The 18868-nt window shown below is 54.0% G+C and overlaps 2 protein-coding genes across 3 annotated transcripts; both read right to left on the bottom strand.

Moving 5' to 3' along the window:
* Positions 1-866: 866 nt before the first annotated feature.
* On the bottom strand, positions 867-7974 carry slc7a10b (solute carrier family 7 member 10b). 2 transcript variants are annotated; one of them, XM_029153632.3, is made up of 11 exons: positions 7403-7974; positions 5949-6153; positions 5564-5715; positions 2944-3069; positions 2721-2874; positions 2505-2628; positions 2315-2418; positions 2155-2251; positions 1926-2075; positions 1683-1860; positions 867-1602 (listed from the first exon to the last, which is right to left on the bottom strand). In XM_029153632.3, the coding sequence occupies exons 1-11, from the start codon at positions 7542-7544 to the stop codon at positions 1472-1474; spliced, it is 1563 nt and encodes a 520-aa protein (XP_029009465.1). In that variant the 5' UTR covers positions 7545-7974; the 3' UTR covers positions 867-1471. The 2 variants fall into 2 exon arrangements, with proteins under 2 accessions (XP_029009465.1, XP_029009464.1); XM_029153631.3 differs by having other exon boundaries at positions 2721-3069.
* Positions 7975-8128: 154 nt separating this feature from the next.
* Positions 8129-9769, bottom strand: faap24 (FA core complex associated protein 24). The gene is given in 4 exon segments (XM_029153642.3): positions 8129-8540; positions 8869-9024; positions 9093-9232; positions 9462-9769. Coding segments are annotated over 4 exon segments (756 nt in total). The 5' UTR covers positions 9688-9769; the 3' UTR covers positions 8129-8306.
* Positions 9770-18868: the final 9099 nt, after the last annotated feature.

Below are 18868 nucleotides of genomic sequence, written 5' to 3'. Positions count from 1 at the left end.
TCCTGGCCTGACGAAGCCAACAGGACAACATCATCTGCAAAAAGCAGAGATGCAATCCTGTGGTCCCCAAACCAGACCCCCTCCGGCCCCTGGCTGCGCCTAGAAATTCTGTCCATAAAAATAATGAACAGAACCGGTGACAAGTGCTGATTGTCTGACACCTTAAGAAACTAAAACCTGACTGTCGCTCAAAGCTCCAGTTTATTCAGGCACTAACGAGCTTCTCTTCCTTGTTATGGAGCAGTTTTGTGAACATTTTATTTAGAATACGTTCTCTGCCCAGTTTACATGTTGTAATGTTAAAATCTCTTTTTCGAAGCAGCAGTGTCACTGAACCAAATCCTCTGCTTTACATGAGATGAATCGGTGCACAGCAAAGCTGGGTTCCATTTAAACGTGATCAACGACCACAGCAGAAGCCTGATGTGTCTGAGGTGAGAGTAGTCCACCAATGATGAGCCAACATCTGGACAGATGGAGGAGGAAACATGAGGAGTGCAGACGTGTGGTCTCTCTGCTCCCGCTCTACTTTTCCTTGCAGAGTCCTTGTCTTGTCTCCTCTGAGCACCCTGATCTGCTATTCTGAAATAACTATTTTCCCTTCCCAGGTCCAATCTAGTTTACCAGCTGTGCCTCTCTGCTCTCTGATTTACCCACAAAACAATCCCAGCAAGGTTTCCACTTGTGCTGTTTGCTACTGAGTGTGTTTTTCTATATTATTGCAACTTGCTTCCCCTGACAGATGGCGCCGCTAGCGCTAGCTGCGGCTGTCTGAGGACATTTCCCCGTTGTGGGATCAATAAAGTTCTCTATCTATCTATCTATCTAAAAATGTGCTTCTCAAATAATCCAACACAAAACCATGAGACTTTCGTAGAATATATTAGTGAATGGGTTAATAAACAGACAGTAGCCACATTTAAGTACCAAGAACAATGACTATGACGTCCTACAGCACTGGGCCGTGGTACCTAGAACTGGTCCCATCGTAGGAATGTCCTCATCCAAATCATACAGACAGACCTGTGACTACGTTAGGCCTAAAACACTCCCAAACCTTCTCCAGATGTTTTGACCAACCACCAGATTTCCTCAAAAACCTACTGAGTGAACAAACCGGTTTTCCCATTAACAAATACTAGAAGCCAGCAGAACACAGAGGCTGTTAAACAGGCACGCTGACGCTTTTTGAACAGAGATGTGTTTGGGATGTGGTTTGAAAAGGCATCCAGAAAAGACAGCATCATCAGCACCAACGTTGTCCTCACTCTGTCACACTGTCGGCTGTTGTTGTCGTCGTTGTTGTTGTGCGTGAGGACGCGGTAGAAAAGAGAACGTGCAGGCGGTTCATGCAGCAGAGCGGGCGTTTCCAAACCGTCGGGAGACAGGAGGCTCCAAACAGCAGATGTGTGGATTTACACAGCGACAGGATCACACGAGAAAAGCATCCTCACATATTCAGATCAGAGTTTTAAGGATGCGCAGACAAGCTGCTCCTGCCCGACGCGCGGTCCGTCCACTCCGGAGGCCCGCTGACCTCCACGGGGTCGAGCTGAGGGAAGACCACGAAGCACAAGCTCTGGCCCACAGACGTGGCCCGCTCTGCAGGAGTGAAGGAGGCAAAGGCCCGTTGGCCCGGTCAGTCGCAATGCCAACAAGCAAACATTAAACTGTCGACTCACCGATGAAGTTGTAGATGCATTTTGGCCTTTTTTTCCAATGGACGCCCAGGAAGTAGACGGGAACCCCAGTGAGCATGATGACCAGGCCCACGCCACAAACCACCGGTTCTGAGTAAAGACTGAAGCCCAGCAGCAAGGCCCAGAACATCAGGTAACACACCGGAACCAGCAGCGTCACCTGAAGGGGAGACGGGAACGTGAGCCTGGCGCGACAGGCGCTGTGACCCGACCCACGGCTGCTACCTTGATGGGTCGGTACAGGCCGGGCCTCTTCCAGCGGTAGAACAGCAGCCCCGCGATGGTGACGCCGTACGACAGGTAGTTGATGAAGGACACGTAGTTGATGAGGTTGTGCGTCTCCCCGATGCAAAGGATCACTATGGTGGCGGCGCACTGCAACGACAGCGACACGTCAAACAGGCAGCGAGCGAGCGGGCGGGCGAGCAGCGACGCGGCGAAGGTCCAAACGTACGCAGACCAGCAGCGCCGGGATGGGGGTGCAGCTCTGGCAGTGGATCATGGCCAGCAGGCTGGGTAGGTGGCCCTCTCTGGCGCCGGAGAAGCACAACCTGCAGCACAAACACAGCAGGTGAAGCTCCGCACCAGCGGCGCCGGCCCGGACCGGGTCTCACCTGGACGCCGTGAACAGGTAACCGTTGATTCCCCCGAAGGTGGACAGCGCCACGGAGATCGGCATCACTACGGAGAACGCGCCCAGAAGCTTCTCCCCGAACGTCTGCGAGAACAAGACACGGCATTCAGCGGGCGGCGCCGGCGCCGGGACGGAGCGCGGCAGCTGTCCGGACCGGCCCAGCTACTCACGACAGCCACAGCGTTGGAGGACAGCAGCTCCTCGGGCGACATGGAGGAGAAGTACGCGATGTTGGTGAGCGTGTACACAAAGGTCACCAATGGGATGGAGATGTAGATGGCGCGAGGTAGGTTCCTGACGAGGCCGTGCACATGAAAGCAAACACACCAATCAAGCACGTGCCACAGACGCCCGCGGGTTTCTGGGCCGAGCAGTGGAACATTCACCGTCTGGGATCGACCACTTCCTCCGTGACGTAGTTCAGGAAGTTCCACCCGCTGAAGGCGAAGGAGGCCTGAAGGAACGCCAGCGCGATCTGGCCCACGGACGGCGCGCGGTCCCAGGAGAAGGCCCCGGGCGGCGCCAGCGCCTCGTAGTTCCCTGCAACACAACACACGGGCGTGCCTCTCTCCCTCCAGCTGCCGGCAGCTGGAGACAGAGCGCACTCACCGCCCACGATCTGCACCAGGCCCACCAAGATGATCAGGCCCAGAGCCAGCAGCTTGCCCACGGTGAACACGTCCTGGATCCTGGTGGCCATCCGAACGCTGGAGCAGTTCACCCAGGTGAGCAGCACTGAAGGACCAGAGAGCAGGAGAGCTGAGTCCAACGGCGGCGGACCAAGTGCTCCACATCCTCCACAGCCTCCACATCCTCCACAGCCTCCACATCCTCCACAGCCTCCACAGCCTCCACACAGACTCCACACATCCTCCACAGCCTCCACATCCTCCACAGCCTCCATAGTACATCCTCCACAGCCTCCATAGTACATCCTCCACAGCCTCCACAGCCTCCACACAGACTCCACACATCCTCCACAGCCTCCACATCCTTCACATCCTCCACAGCCTCCACAGCCTCCACACAGCCTCCACACAGCCTCCACACAGCCTCCACACCCTTTACATCCTCGACAGCCTCCACAGCCTCCATAGTACATCCTCCACAGCCTCCATAGTACATCCTCCACAGCTTCCACATCCTCCACAGCCTCCACATCCTTCACATCCTCCACAGCCTCCACATCCTCCACAGCCTCCACACATCCCCCACAGCCTCCACACACCCTCCACATCCTCCACAGCCTCCACATCCTCCACAGACTCCATAGTACATCCTCCACAGCCTCCATAGTACATCCTCCACAGCCTCCACAGCCTCCACACAGCTCCACACATCCTCCACAGCCTCCACACAGACTCCACACATCCTCCACAGCCTCCACAGCCTCCACATCCTCCACAGCCTCCACAGCCTCTACATCCTCCACAGCATCCAAAGCCTCCACATCCTCCACATCCTCCACATCCTTCACAGCCTCCACATCCTCCACAGCCTCCATAGTACATCCTCCACACTTCCTCCACATCCTCCACAGGCTCCACAGCCTCCACACAGACTCCACACAGACTCCACACAGCATCCACAGCCTCCACACAGACTCCACACAGACTCCACACAGACTCCACACAGACTCCACACAGCCTCCACAGCATCCATAGTACATCCTCCACAGCATCCACAGACTCCACAGCCTCCACAGCCTCCACAGCCTCCACACAGACTCCACACAGACTCCACACATTCTCCACAGCATCCACATCCTCCATCGTACATCCTCCACAGCATCCACAGCCTCCACAGCCTCCATAGTACATCCTCCACAGCCTCCACATCCTCCACAGCATCCACATCCTCGACAGCCTCCACAGCCTCCACAGCCTCCACAGCACCCACAGCATCCACAGCCTCCACAGCATCTACATCCTCCACAGCCTCCACATCCTCCACACAGCCTCCACACCCTTTACATCCTCCACAGCCTCTAGAGTACATCCTCCACAGCATCCACATCCTCCACAGCCTCCACAGCCTCCACACAGCCTCCACACCCTTTACATCCTCGACAGCCTCCACAGCCTCCATAGTACATCCTCCACAGCTTCCACATCCTCCACAGCATCCACATCCTCCACAGCCTCCACAGCTTCCACAGCCTCCACAGCCTCCACACACCCTCCACAGCATACACAGCCTCCACATCCTCCACAGCCTTCATAGTACATCCTCCACAGCCTCCATAGTACATCCTCCACAGCATCCACAGCCTCCACACTTCCTCCACAGCCTCCACAGCCTCCACACAGACTCCACACATTCTCTACAGCCTCCACATCCTCCACACAGCCTCCACAGCATCCACAGCCTCCATAGTACATCCTCCACAGCATCCACAACCTCCACAGCCTCCATAGTACATCCTCCACAGCATGCACATCCTCCACAGCCTCCATAGTACATCCTCCACAGCCTCCACATCCTCCACACAGCCTCCACACCCTTTACATCCTCCACAGCATCCACAGCCTCCATAGTACATCCTCCACAGCCTCCACACAGACTCCACACAGACTCCACACAGCCTCCACATCCTCCACAGCATCCATAGTACATCCTCCATAGCATCCCCATCCTTCACATCCTCCACAGCCTCCACACCCTCCACACATCCTCCACAGCCTCCACAGCATCCATAGTACATCCTCCACAGCATCTACATCCTCCACAGCCTCCACATCCTCCACACAGCCTCCACACCCTTTACATCCTCCACAGCCTCCACAGCCTCTATAGTACATCCTCCACAGCATCCACATCCTCCACAGCCTCCACATCCTCTACACCCTCCACAGCCTCCACAGCCTCCACATCCTCCACACAGCCTCCACACATCCTCCACAGCCTCCACAGCCTCCACACACCCTCCACAGCATTCACAGCCTCCACGGCCTCCACATCCGCCACACAGACTCCACATCCTTCACATCCTCCACAGCCTCCACACAGCCTCCACATCCTCCACACAGACTCCACATCCTCCACAGCCTCCACACACCCTCCACAGCATTCACAGCCTCCACATCCTCCACAGCCTCCCCAGTACATCCTCCACAGCGTCCACACAGACTCCACATCCTCCACACAGACTCCACATCCTCCACATCCTCCACAGCCTCCACACATCCTCCACATCCTCCACAGCCTTCACATCTGGACGGTGACTCACAGAGGCAGGTGGCCGACAGCATCCTCGTGGCCATGTAGGGAGGAAGGCAGTCCGGGAAGACAGGCTGCAGCACGTAGCTGGAGAAGGTGAGCGCGATCACAGCCAGTGTTGTCGGGTACATGATGAGGACAGCGCTCCATAGCAGGAGGAAGCTGGAGGAGAACCAGAACCAGAAGCACAGAACCAGAGTCAGTGTGTGACAATTCCAGCCTCAAATCCTGGTACTTGCTTAAAGCCATGGACCGAATCCAGCTCGGCTTAGACTTCATTACAACCTAATTACCAACCGATTCCTGAACCAGAGGAGCTTCATGTGATCAGTCGAGCTGTGAATCGCACCTTCGCTTCCTAGGAAACGGTTCTGAAGGCTCGTTTCCATACTCACCCCATGAGGCCACCAAAGATCTCGGTGACATAGGAATAGTCGCCTCCAGATTTGGGGATGGTGACGCCTAGTTCAGCGTAGCACAGGGAGCCCAATGCAGCAATGCAGCCTCCCAGGACCCAAACCACCAGCGCCAGACCCACCGAGCCAGAGTGCTCCAGAACCCCCTTAGGAGAGATGAAGATGCCGGAGCCGATGATGTTCCCTGTGAAGCGAGAGAGAGAGAGAGAGAGAGAGAGAGAAGAAGCAGACAGAATCATCCTCATCATCGACTCGACCCGTACCCACCAGAACCAAGCAGTTCTAGGACCTTCCTAAAGTCTGTAGATCACGTGGGCCTGAGCTTTTATTCCAGATTCAGATTGGTTTATTTGTAGGTTAACGCCCAGTCAACAATGCAATGAAAAGCTTATAGACGAGAAGGAACTGCTCGTAAAAATGAAATACAATAAAAAATAATTAAATACGTCATGTCTGTACGCTACTAGCATGTGTGTGTTAGCAGGTGGAGGTGAGTATTATTATTGCACAGGTCGTGAGCAGCATGTTGCTGATAACGATGCTGAGTTCAGGAGCCTCACAGCCTGCTGGAGGTCTATAACAGTCTGTGTGCTGAGCCATGGTTCTGGACTCCGGACCCGCACGAAACATGTAAAACAATGTTGACGAACTAAGCAACGAACAGTACCAGCAGGTCCAACATGTCCAGACAACGGCAGCAGGTGCAGCCCACTCACCTTCAGCTCCACTTCAATCCTGAACCATCTGGACTAAAACGACCACTGACCTAAAGCACACAGGTTCTGGTACTGAGCCTGATCCGGTCTGGGTTCAGAGCCACCAGCTTGTTCTTTTGGTCTCTCTGCAAATGGAAAGGTGCTTCAGCATTCTGCACACAGAAGCTCTCTCTTGTTCTAGGGAGCGGGTTCCACAAAGCGACTGTGCAGCCAGCAACAAGAGCGGAGGAAGGTCCTGGGCAGCAGCACCACAGCCCGGACCCAGACCCGACCTCAAACAGATGTCTCCGTCCAGCCTGAGCGTCCACGTGGGCCGGACCAGGTGTCCAGCTGGTTGTTACAGTCTGACCTCAGCCACATGAAACCAGGACATTGGACCAACCTCTGACCCAGGGTCCACTCAGAGCCAGAACCTTTCCCACCCACAGCTCAGAGGCTCCACCTTCAGGTGTGTGGATGCTCCAGACGGGTTCAGGACGCAGGTCCAGTTCCTGGCCATCGCTGGTTTTAGTCATCTCTCACATGATGGCGCTGCGGCCCTTAAGGTGTGTTCGACCCGATCTGCAGGCGAACATGGAGCTAAAGCATCAAACTGCTTCCAGGAGTCCAGGTGATAGACGCTTCGGTCCGAACGACCCGACCCGCTGCAGCATCTCGCAAACTTCACTGACACGTGACAAAAGAAAAACTGATCCGAGTCCAGTTTTCCTGACTCACCTATGATGATGGTGCAGGCGCTCAGAAGCCCGATCTCCTTCTTCAGAGTCACCCTGTCCGGGATCTTCTTCTTCTTCCTGCCGTCCGGTTCGGTGCCGCGTGGCCGGGAGCAGGTGCTGCGGCTGCCGCTCTGTCCCTCCATGGGTCCGGTCCGGTCCGTCCAGTCCACTGTGTCCTCCCAATCCTCTCCTCACTCCGTATTCATGCAGACTGAATGGGCTGCGCTTGCGCAACAACCTGCGGCTGTTCAGGGCAGAATGTTAAATACCCAGGACTCGGCGTGAGGCGTTCACGGACACCAGGAGGACGCGCCACGACCCTCCTCCCTCCAGCGTGAGGACAGCTTGGTACGAGACACGTGGGAGGAACCTGGACTGAATGAGCTTTTAATTCGTGATTCACCCTGACAGACGAAGTTGTTGCAGGTTTACTTGAGAAACAGTGTACTTTTAGCAACTCTGCATTCTAAAGAAACAAGAGCACTACAGCAAAGTTCATCCCACAGGTTTTCTAAGATGCAAAACACTAAAACTGTGATTTGTCAAGTTTTATTTGTCTTTTTACTGTTTGGTCTTAGTGTGATGAGGCTGATTTATTTGGGACAGTGTTCCACTGTTGACGCTTTCTGTGTGAGTCCAGTAATTAAGACTGACGGATGGTGGTTGAATCCGACTGCCAGTGTTCTGCAATAGACAAATGTAAAAGGTTGTGGGAGTCAAGACCCAATGACACTACAAATAACAGATTTATTCACTGTTGATACAACAAGTCCAAACTGAAAAGTGCACAGTGCATCCTGGAGCGAGTGAATGTGAACATGCTGCTCACTCGCAGCAGCACACATCATCTGAGGTGGATCCAAACCCTCAGACTTTGCTGAGCAGCTTCAGCTTCCAGCAGCAGTTTAACCGTGGAACAAGCTGTGGATTTGTTGAGCAGCAGCCGGACCCACGAGGGGCTCCAGCTCTGCAGGGCCGGCGCTGCAGAGCTGCTGGATGCTGGGGAAGTGCTGCAGCAGTGCCACAGCTTTGACTGGGCCCACACCAGGAAAGTGCTGCACCAGCGCGAGGACCAGCGGCTCCAGCAGCCCAGACGGAGGCCTCCTCCTGAAGGGGTTCTCTCTGCCGTCGCCGTGCACCTGGGGGAGATCACAGCACACGCGCACACTAAATCAGCAGACCCAGAACAAACAGGAAAGCAAACACAGGCCCTGGTCCGAACGTAGATCTGTAAAAAGTTAAATGTGTCCAAGCGGCCTCACTTTGAATGGCTCTGATCTGACAGAACCAGGACCGTGTTGGGCAGTAGAAGCTGCCAGTCTAGAACCCGTGTGTGGTCCCTTGTGCTGAGAGGACTATTAACAGCTGTATCCTTCACTCCACAGGGTCTTCAGCTTAAAACCAAGCTGGCAGTGTGAAAGCAACCTCAGAGGCAAAGCCTAGTGAATGAGCTGACTCCTTTCTTACCATGTGAGCGAGGAGCTGCGAGGCGTCCGTCTGTCCACACACCGGCAGCAGAACCAAGCCGAGGTCAAACACCACAAACCTCTGCACAGCGGGAAAGTAGTGCTCCGTCAGGGCGGTGTTTTCCACCAGCACCAGCTGCTGGAAACTGCTGCAGCCCTTTAAAACACGACAGCTGGAATAAGGAGGCGTCGGCACAGAAGCCGCACGAGCTTCATGACGCTCACATTTCTGAAGCGAACCAGCTTCCGCCTGTAGCCGTTTCCTGCTATGACGTCACATTCGGACACGTAGAGGACGCAGCTCTTGTTCGGCAGGTGGAAATCTTCCCCGAGCTCATCCTCAAACAGGACGTTCACACCTGCTCCTGAAACAGAGACCACGCAAACGCGCAGTTGGTCCAAGAGCTGCAGCTAATGATGATCAAGAAATAGCCGTGGTTTCCTTCACTAGAATAGAATACAATAGAAGCCACGCGAGCGGTTGGACAAACGTGAATCTGCTCGTGTGAATTACAGGGTGTGTTTATTTGACACGCGTCTGCCATCAACATTACAGTCACTAAAGGTTTTCGTGGAATCCAACGCTAGTTTTACCCTTTAGCTTGTGAAGAAGTGTCGAGTTTCTTCATCTATCGCTGGCGATAATGTGTCCGTACGGAGGCACCACGTTAAGCACAGCGGGCGTCTGGACCTCCATCGAACCGGGTCGAACCGAACCGACCCCTGTCTTCATAAGGTCAAGCAACGCATGTGGTATTGTTCCATCTGCCAATGAGTAAACAATAGTGATGGACTGGTTGAAGCTGAAACTCCGGAGCATGTATCAAAAAAACAACACAGCGCTGCAGAAACTCTGTGCCGATGCTTGATTCGTTTGGCAAAACCACGTGATCAGTGACGTCCGAAGCGCCGTTCGTCACGTTCACACGTCACCGCTTCAATACGAGGTTCAAATCTTTATAAGGAGAAGCGTCAGCGGGATTTGTATGTACTGTAGACTGTACATACATACACTGGACGGATGGATGGATGGATATACATTTTATAATTTAATTTGTCCCACAGCAGCGAACGTGAACTGCTAAAACAGCCAGAGACAGAATTAGATGCAGGGGCCGGAATTAGCATGTGAAAGAAACATATGACAATAAACAAACATATTATATTGTATATAAATAAATAAATACATACACAGCTTGTGATCAGGCGAGAACAAGTCACAAACACAACGTCTGGCTTTTTTTAAAGTCACTGACTTCTTTCTTCATTTGTAAAATAGTAATAACCACAACCATATTTACACTGGATTTAATTGGAGCCTGGTTCAGTTAGTGCCTTTCCTTTGTGTTTACTATCAAGATCATTGCATCTATTTTTAACTATCTAGTGTAATTGTATACTACTACAGATATATTGCATTGTTTATATAGTCTGATTTTCCTGTTTTATTCTGTATTAAATCATTGTTTTGTAACTAACTAGTCCCCCATACATTCAGCTACAGAAACCATTTAAATATAAAAATGTGCCACTTTTTAAGAAGTGTGCTATTATCTTTCACATTCATATGTTTCATACTTTTCAAATACAGCTTTTTTCAACTTTTTTCCCATTGAAATAAATAGAAATAACTTTTCAAATCCTCCTTAGCTTTGTCTTCTTTCAACTTTAACTACTTCAGCACTTTAAGCTACAGAGACCATTTTGTCAGGGACTCGAAGCAGGCAGACGGCGAACCCACATGCACAGCACGGAGGCGATATTATAATCAACAAAAGGGTTTATTCTCAAAGGCACGGTCAGACGGTCCAGGTCATACACAGAAAAGGCTCGGCGAAAGTACAGACAGGGAACAGGCAAAAACTCACGGTAAGTAGGTAATCCAAGGTCGGGCAGGATACATGATACAGGCAGGAACAGGACACGGGAAACACGAACACTCAGGGAACTCAACTCATCAAACACGAACACTCAGGGAACTCGAATACGACAATCTGGCAGGGAACTAAGGACACAGGTGGTGGTTAAATACACAGTGACTTGATGACTAACAGAGTGCAGGTGTGGGTAATGAGCAGGGACAGCTGTGACAAGACAAGAAACCGGAAGTAAAGCTAGAACACAAAACAGAGACCGGGAGACTACCAAAATAAAACAGGAAACGGAAACTGGAACCAAAATAAGACAAGCAGGACATGACGTGAAAACAGGGAACAACTAGAAACAAAGACACGGATCATGACAGTACCCCCCCCCCTATGGCGCCTTCCACGGCGCCTACGGAAGCCTCCCCCCCCCAAACCAGGGCGGGCGGAGGGTGGTCCCAGGCGGAGGGACCGAATCCCTACCCCTCAAGGTACATGAGCAGGGTGGGTGGAGGGAGGACCGGAGGAGGGCCAAAACAAGAGTCCACACGAAAACCTCAAAGTCCATGAACAGAAAAATAAAAAAAAGTCCAGGGATTCCGTCACGGAGGGTGACGGCGTGGCGAGATCCTGCTCAGCAGCCGCTGAGCCAGGATGGCACTCTTAGTGCCCTTGAGCTGGGACGATGTCCCCGGGGACCACCCCGCATGGCAGCGTCCACCAGGCGGACGCTGATCCAGGCGGTTGAGGAGTCGAGGCGGACGGCGCCGCAGGAGGCAGCGCCATCCCAGCAGCAGGATGCGCCGAGGGCGAGGCCACCAGTCCGGCAGCAAAGGCAGAGACGAGGCAGGAACCAGCGGCGTCCTCCTTGGACCACCGCGACGAGAGGCAGGAACCGAAGCAGATGCGGCCGGAGCCGGACCGCCAGGGACCGATGCAGATGCGACCGGAGCCGGACCGCCAGGAACCGATGCAGATGCGGCCGGAGCCGGGACGGGAGCGACCCCCTCCTGGAGGTCGGCAGGAGCTACGGCGGGAGCGACCCCCTCCTGGAGGTCGGCAGGAACTACGACGGGAGCGACCCCCTCCTGGAGGTCGGCAGGAACTACGACGGGAGCGACCCCCTCCTGGAGGTCGGCAGGAACTACGACGGGAGCGACCCCCTCCTGGAGGTCGGCAGGAACTACGACGGGAGCGACCCCCTCCTGGAGGTCGGCAGGAACTACGACGGGAGCGACCCCCTCCTGGAGGTCGGCAGGAACTACGACGGGAGCGACCCCCTCCTGGAGTTCGGCAGGAACTACGACGGGAGCGACCCCCTCCTGGAGGTCGGCAGGAACTACGACGGGCGCGACCCCCTCCTGGGGGTCGGCAGGAACTACGGCGGGCGCGACCCCCTCCTGGGGGTCCGCCGGGAATGCGGATGCCGCGACCCCCTCCTGGGGGTCCGCCGGGACTGCGGCTGGCGCGACCCCCTCCTGGGGGTCCGCCGGGACTGCGGCTGGCGCGACCCCCTCCTGGGGGTCCGCCGGGACTGCGGCTGGCGCGACCCCCTCCTGGGGGTCCGCCGGGACTGCAGCTGGCGCGACCTCCTCCTGGAGGTGCGCCGGGACTGCGGCTGGCGCGACCTCCTCCTGGAGGTGCGCCGGGACTGCGGCTGGCGCGACCTCCTCCTGGAGGTGCGCCGGGACTGCGGCTGGCGCGACCTCCTCCTGGAGGTGCGCCGGGACTGCGGCTGGCGCAACCTCCTCCTGGAGGTGCGCCGGGACTGCGGCTGGCGCAACCTCCTCCTGGAGGTGCGCCGGAACTGCGGCTGGCGCAACCTCCTCCTGGAGGTGCGCAGGAACTGCGGCTGGCGCAACCTCCTCCTGGAGGTGCGCAGGAACTGCGGCTGGCGCAACCTCCTCCTGGAGGTGCGCAGGAACTGCGGCTGGCGCAACCTCCTCCTGGAGGTGCGCAGGAACTGCGGCTGGCGCAACCTCCTCCTGGAGGTGCGCAGGAACTGCGGCTGGCGCAACCTCCTCCTGGAGGTGCGCAGGGACTGCGGCTGGCGCAACCTCCTCCTGGAGGTGCGCAGGGACTGCGGCTGGCGCAACCTCCTCCTGGAGGTGCGCAGGAACTGCGGCTGGCGCAACCTCCTCCTGGAGGTGCGCAGGAACTGCGGCTGGCGCAACCTCCTCCTGGAGGTGCGCAGGAACTGCGGCTGGCGCAACCTCCTCCTGGAGGTGCGCAGGAACTGCGGCTGGCGCAACCTCCTCCTGGAGGTGCGCAGGAACTGCGGCTGGCGCAACCTCCTCCTGGAGGTGCGCAGGAACTGCGGCTGGCGCAACCTCCTCCTGGAGGTGCGCAGGAACTGCGGCTGGCGCAACCTCCTCCTGGAGGTGCGCAGGAACTGCGACTGGCGCGACCTCCTCCTGGAGGTGCGCAGGAACTGCGACTGGCGCGACCTCCTCCTGGAGGTGCGCAGGAACTGCGACTGGCGCGACCTCCTCCTGGGGACCGGCGGGCGCTGCGGCTCCACGGGTGACGGGGACTGGAACGACCGCTACAGGGCCGACAGGAACGGGGACTGGAACGACCGCTACAGGGTCGACAGGAACGGGGACTGGAACGACCGCTACAGGGTCGACAGGAACGGGGACTGGAACGACCGCTACAGGGTCGACAGGAACGGGGACTGGAACGACCGCTACAGGGTCGACAGGAACGGGGACTGGAACGACCGCTACAGGGTCGACAGGAACGGGGACTGGAACGACCGCTACAGGGTCGACAGGAACGGGGACTGGAACGACCGCTACAGGGTCGACAGGAACGGGGACTGGAACGACCGCTACAGGGTCGACAGGAACGGGGACTGGAACGACCGCTACAGGGTCGACAGGAACGGGGTCAGAGACAGGGGTGACCTCAACTTGGCCTACGGGAACGCCCTCAACTTGGCCTACGGGAACGCCCTCTACTTGGCCTACGGGAACGCCCTCTACTTGGCCTACGGGAACGCCCTCTACTTGGCCTACGGGAACGCCCTCTACTTGGCCTACGGGAACGCCCTCTACTTGGCCTACGGGAACGCCCTCTACTTGGCCTACGGGAACGCCCTCTACTTGGTCGACAGGGACAGGAACTGGAACGACCTCAACTTGGTCGACAGGGACAGGAACTGGAACGACCTCAACTTGGTCGACAGGGACAGGAACTGGAACGACCTCAACTTGGTCGACAGGGACAGGAACTGGAACGACCTCAACTTGGTCGACAGGGACAGGAACTGGAACGACCTCAACTTGGTCGACAGGGACAGGAACTGGAACGACCTCAACATGGCCGACAGGAACAGGAACTGGAACGACCTCAACTTGGTCGACAGGGACAGGAACTGGAACGACCTCAACATGGCCGACAGGAACAGGAACTGGAACGACCTCAACTTGGTCGACAAGAACTGGAACGACCTCAACATGGCCGACAGGAACTGGAACGACCTCAACATGGCCGACAGGAACTGGAACGACCTCAACATGGCCGACAGGAACTGGAACGACCTCAACATGGCCGACAGGAACTGGAACGGCCTCTGCTTGGCCGACAGGAACTAGAACGGCGTCCTCCTCTGAGGAGCCGACAGGAACTGGAACTAGAACGGCCTCAATATGGCCGACGGGAACAGGAACGGCGTCCTCCTCTGAGGAGCCGACAGGAACTAGAACGGCGTCCTCCTCTAAGGAGCCGACAGGAACTGGAACTAGAACGGCCTCAATATGGCCGACGGGAACAGGAACGGCGTCCTCCTCTGAGGAGCCGACAGGAACTAGAACGGCCGCAACATGGCCGACAGGAGCTGGAACGGCCGCAACATGGCCGACAGGGACTGGAACGGCGTCAACTCCGGAGCTGGCATGACAGCTTACAGCTGCCGAGCTCGACGGGGAAGACGTCGGGCCTGATTGGGTGGGGTTAACAATCGTCAGACGGGCGGTGCCCTCTGACGGGGACAAGGACGGAACTGGGGTCTGGGCAACACACGACTGATCTGGGGTCTGGGCGACACACGGCTGATCTGGGGTCTGGGCGACACACGGCTGATCTGGGGTCTGGGCGACACACGGCTGATCTGGGGTCTGGGCGACACACGGCTGATCTGGGGTCTGGGCGACACACGGCTGATCTGGGGTCTGGGCGACACACGGCTGATCTGGGGTCTGGGCGACACACGGCTGATCTGGGGTCTGGGCGACACACGGCTGATCTGGGGTCTGGACTAGGTTCGACTGGGCTGGGACCTGGAGACGACAGGGCTGCACCGGGGCATGAGTAACACTCGGCTGACCTGACTGAGAGGTGGGGCATGAAGCGACCGCTGGCTGCAGGCCCGGGAGTTGCAGGGCCTCACGCAGAACAGGCTCCCTCCGGACGAGAGCGGCTGCTTCCTCGAACAGTTGTTCTCTCGCGCCCTGGTCTGTAGCCGAATTGGCGGTGTTCATGAGGTGGGCGAAGAGAAAGGCAACTGGAGGAGAGCAGAGGAGGTGGACCCGTCGGGCGACGCTGTCTGGGATGCCTGTTATCAGAGGGACACAGTCAGTCAGAGAATTAAGGGGCTCCTCTGTCGGGGAAGAAGGCTGCTCGGTCCCCATGACCGAGACCGCGGGACCCGGGATCCTGGACCCGCGCCGCCGCCGTCGCCGTCCGGAGCAGCTGCGACTGTCCGTCGTTTGAGGCGCTGGGCGCGGTGTGGACCGGACCTCTGTACCGGGATCCGCATGGTGAAACGGGGCCGCGGCGGCTGGAGCTTGGGCTGGAGACTGGGGAAAACACGATTGAGCAGGAGACTGGGCAAAACACGATTGAGCTGGAGACTGGGCAAAGCACGATTGAGCTGGAGATTGAACAGCGCGCGGCTGAACTGGAGACTGAGCAGCGCGCGGCTGATCTGGAGACTGAGCAGCGCGCGGCTGAACTGGAAACTGAGCAGCGCGCGGCTGACTTGGAGGCTGAGCAGCGCGCGGCTGACTTGGAGACTGAGCAGCGCGCGGCTGACTTGGAGACTGAGCAGCGCGCGGCTGAACTGGAGACTGAGCAGCGCGCGGCTGAACTGGAGACTGAGCAGCGCGCGGCTGAACTGGAGACTGAGCAGCGCGCGGCTGAACTGGAGACTGAGCAGCGCGCGGCTGAACTGGAGACTGAGCAGCGCGCGGCTGAACTGGAGGCTGAGGACCGCGTGAGAGCAGGAAATCCTCCCAGGGAAATAACCATGGAGCTGGGCAGGTTGGTGCAGGCACGACGATCCGACGAGGCGGAGAGGATGAAACCGAAACCATACTTCCGCGGGGGAGTTATATTTGCCGTAAAAAAAAACAAGGAAAAACAGTCACTGACCTGACCGGAGGCTAAGTGCTGGCTGGGTCCAAGTTTGGCCAGATTGTTCTGTCAGGGACTCGAAGCAGGCAGACGGCGAACCCACATGCACAGCACGGAGGCGATATTATAATCAACAAAAGGGTTTATTCTCAAAGGCACGGTCAGACGGTCCAGGTCATACACAGAAAAGGCTCGGCGAAAGTACAGACAGGGAACAGGCAAAAACTCACGGTAAGTAGGTAATCCAAGGTCGGGCAGGATACATGATACAGGCAGGAACAGGACACGGGAAACACGAACACTCAGGGAACTCAACTCATCAAACACGAACACTCAGGGAACTCGAATACGACAATCTGGCAGGGAACTAAGGACACAGGTGGTGGTTAAATACACAGTGACTTGATGACTAACAGAGTGCAGGTGTGGGTAATGAGCAGGGACAGCTGTGACAAGACAAGAAACCGGAAGTAAAGCTAGAACACAAAACAGAGACCGGGAGACTACCAAAATAAAACAGGAAACGGAAACTGGAACCAAAATAAGACAAGCAGGACATGACGTGAAAACAGGGAACAACTAGAAACAAAGACACGGATCATGACACATTTAAACTACAAAACAATCTAACTATTCAACTATTAATACATTGTGCTTTAATACTTTGAGTTATAGCAGTTTAAGCATAGGGTGGTTTTTGAGGAATTCTCAGCTTTTCCATTAGTGTGTATTGCGTGATCTAGAGTGCGTGATGTCACATGAGAGCACGTTTTTTAAGACAGAATTTTTCTCTTTAACTCATCACTACAGCCACAGTTTTCATTCTTTGAACATATTTTTTCACTCAGTCGTAGTCATACTTGTCTTCTTTCTAATGATGTGTCTGGTTAAGTCCTCAGAGCTATACTTAGTAGTAGATCTTAATCTGTAGATTCCTCAAAGTGCAGAGTTCTAGAAATCCTCCCTTAGACTTTAATGGAAATGTTTCGCTGACTTCTGGGGAGAAACGCAGGAGGACTGATTATTTTTAAATCACAACTATGGCCACAAATGTCACTCCTTAAACATAAAACTCTCACCAGTTTCACACTGAAGCCTTGGGATTTATAAATTGAAGTTATCTTTGTGATAACCCTTATGGTTTTGCTGTAACAAGTCTGTTAAGCAAGGGTAGGATTCAGCTTCACTACAACTGCCTTTGGAGACCCGTCTCCATGACAACAGCACAGCTGCGGTAGATCAGTAAGCTCAGCAACAGTTTGAGTCAAACATATTACTGAATAGTTCATTACACTGTTGATTCCCGATCAGAGCAGGTGTACACATTCAGCTGTATATTTAGCTATACTTTTATTGTATCAATCACTTTCAGCTATTTGAAAATGTTTATGGAATGAATACAGCAATATATGCAAATTTATTGCACAATGCCTTGTGGGTACTGCACATATGCAGACAGAAACTGGTGTAAATACATGTAGTGACCCTTGCAATGATTGGTGAATGACATTTGCATTAGACTCGTCACATTTACATCAGAGTTGCACCTTAAAATCTGCTTTTTTGTTTGCATCTTTTTGTTTAATAACAATATTTTAAGTATCTTATTAGGAGTTTAGAGCTGTTTATTTTTCTAATCAGAGAAGGCTCTTCAGCAGAAACTGTTGCACACAAACATTTAAGTCTGTACTTAACAAAATAAATATTCAGCGAGAGCTAAGGTATGCTAACTGACTAACTGTGCAGCTAAGGTAAAGTATAAGTGAGAATATCACAATCCCAGATATTTCTGTGCATGTGGAGAGACAAGAGATTTATCTCTTGCCGGGTGCTCCCTTAATAGCGTGCAAACCTAATTTATTTTTCACGCATCCAATGTATCACTTTGGCCTGAGGGTCACTCACACGCACACTCTCTTCCCACGGGGTGCAGTGCATAAAACAAGAACAACACATTACAAACATACATGAACAAAAGGCTAAATTAATTTCACTAAAGTTATAATCTCACTTAAATCCTAATTTTATGCTACAAGTATAACACTATAAACACAAGAACGGTTACTTTACCCATAAGCCTTAGCAGCTCAGGGAGGGGAAGAACCCCGCTGGGCCCCTACAACATGTTAAAATAATAATAAAATGTTCGTTGAAGCCTTGGGATTCATAAAGTTATTTTTGTGATAACCCTTATGGTTTTGCTGTAACAAGTCTGTTGAGCAGGGGCGGAAATCAGCTTCACTACAACTGATTGAGTTGATCTGTGGAGGTTGCTGCCTTTGCAGCACCGTCTGCGCCATGACAATAGCGCAGCTGCAATAGATCAGTAATTGAGCTCAGAACAGCTTGACGGACAGGTCCAATTCCTACTGCTTAGTGTGCACAGCAGCTCTATGCATATTACTGATTTTTTTACTACTCTTCCTTTAAATCATTTCAAAATAAAAGCATTAATCCAGATCTTCATCTTAAATACCACTAATTCTAATTAATTCTACTTTTGATACTAGTAAGGAACCTAATTTATGGTTAAATTATCAACACACACTTCAGATCTTTTCAGTATGAAAGAAAACATTAAAATCTTACTATTTATTAGAAATACCTCTGCTTTTATTTTGTATTTTCAGCCTCTGCAATCTACAATTCAATTTTTTAGCTTTTTATTATTTACTAATTTATTAATTTATTTACTAATTACTCTTAGGTTATGCTTTTTAAATTTTAAAACCATTTTTACCCATCCACAGAAAGATTTTCAGATTTGTCCTTTTTATA

This window comes from Betta splendens, chromosome 6 (assembly GCF_900634795.4).
Source record: "Betta splendens chromosome 6, fBetSpl5.4, whole genome shotgun sequence".
In the NCBI taxonomy this organism is placed as follows: Eukaryota; Metazoa; Chordata; class Actinopteri; order Anabantiformes; family Osphronemidae; genus Betta; species Betta splendens.
Note: the sequence above shows the minus strand (reverse complement) of the source record. Positions and strands in the feature narration are given on the sequence as shown.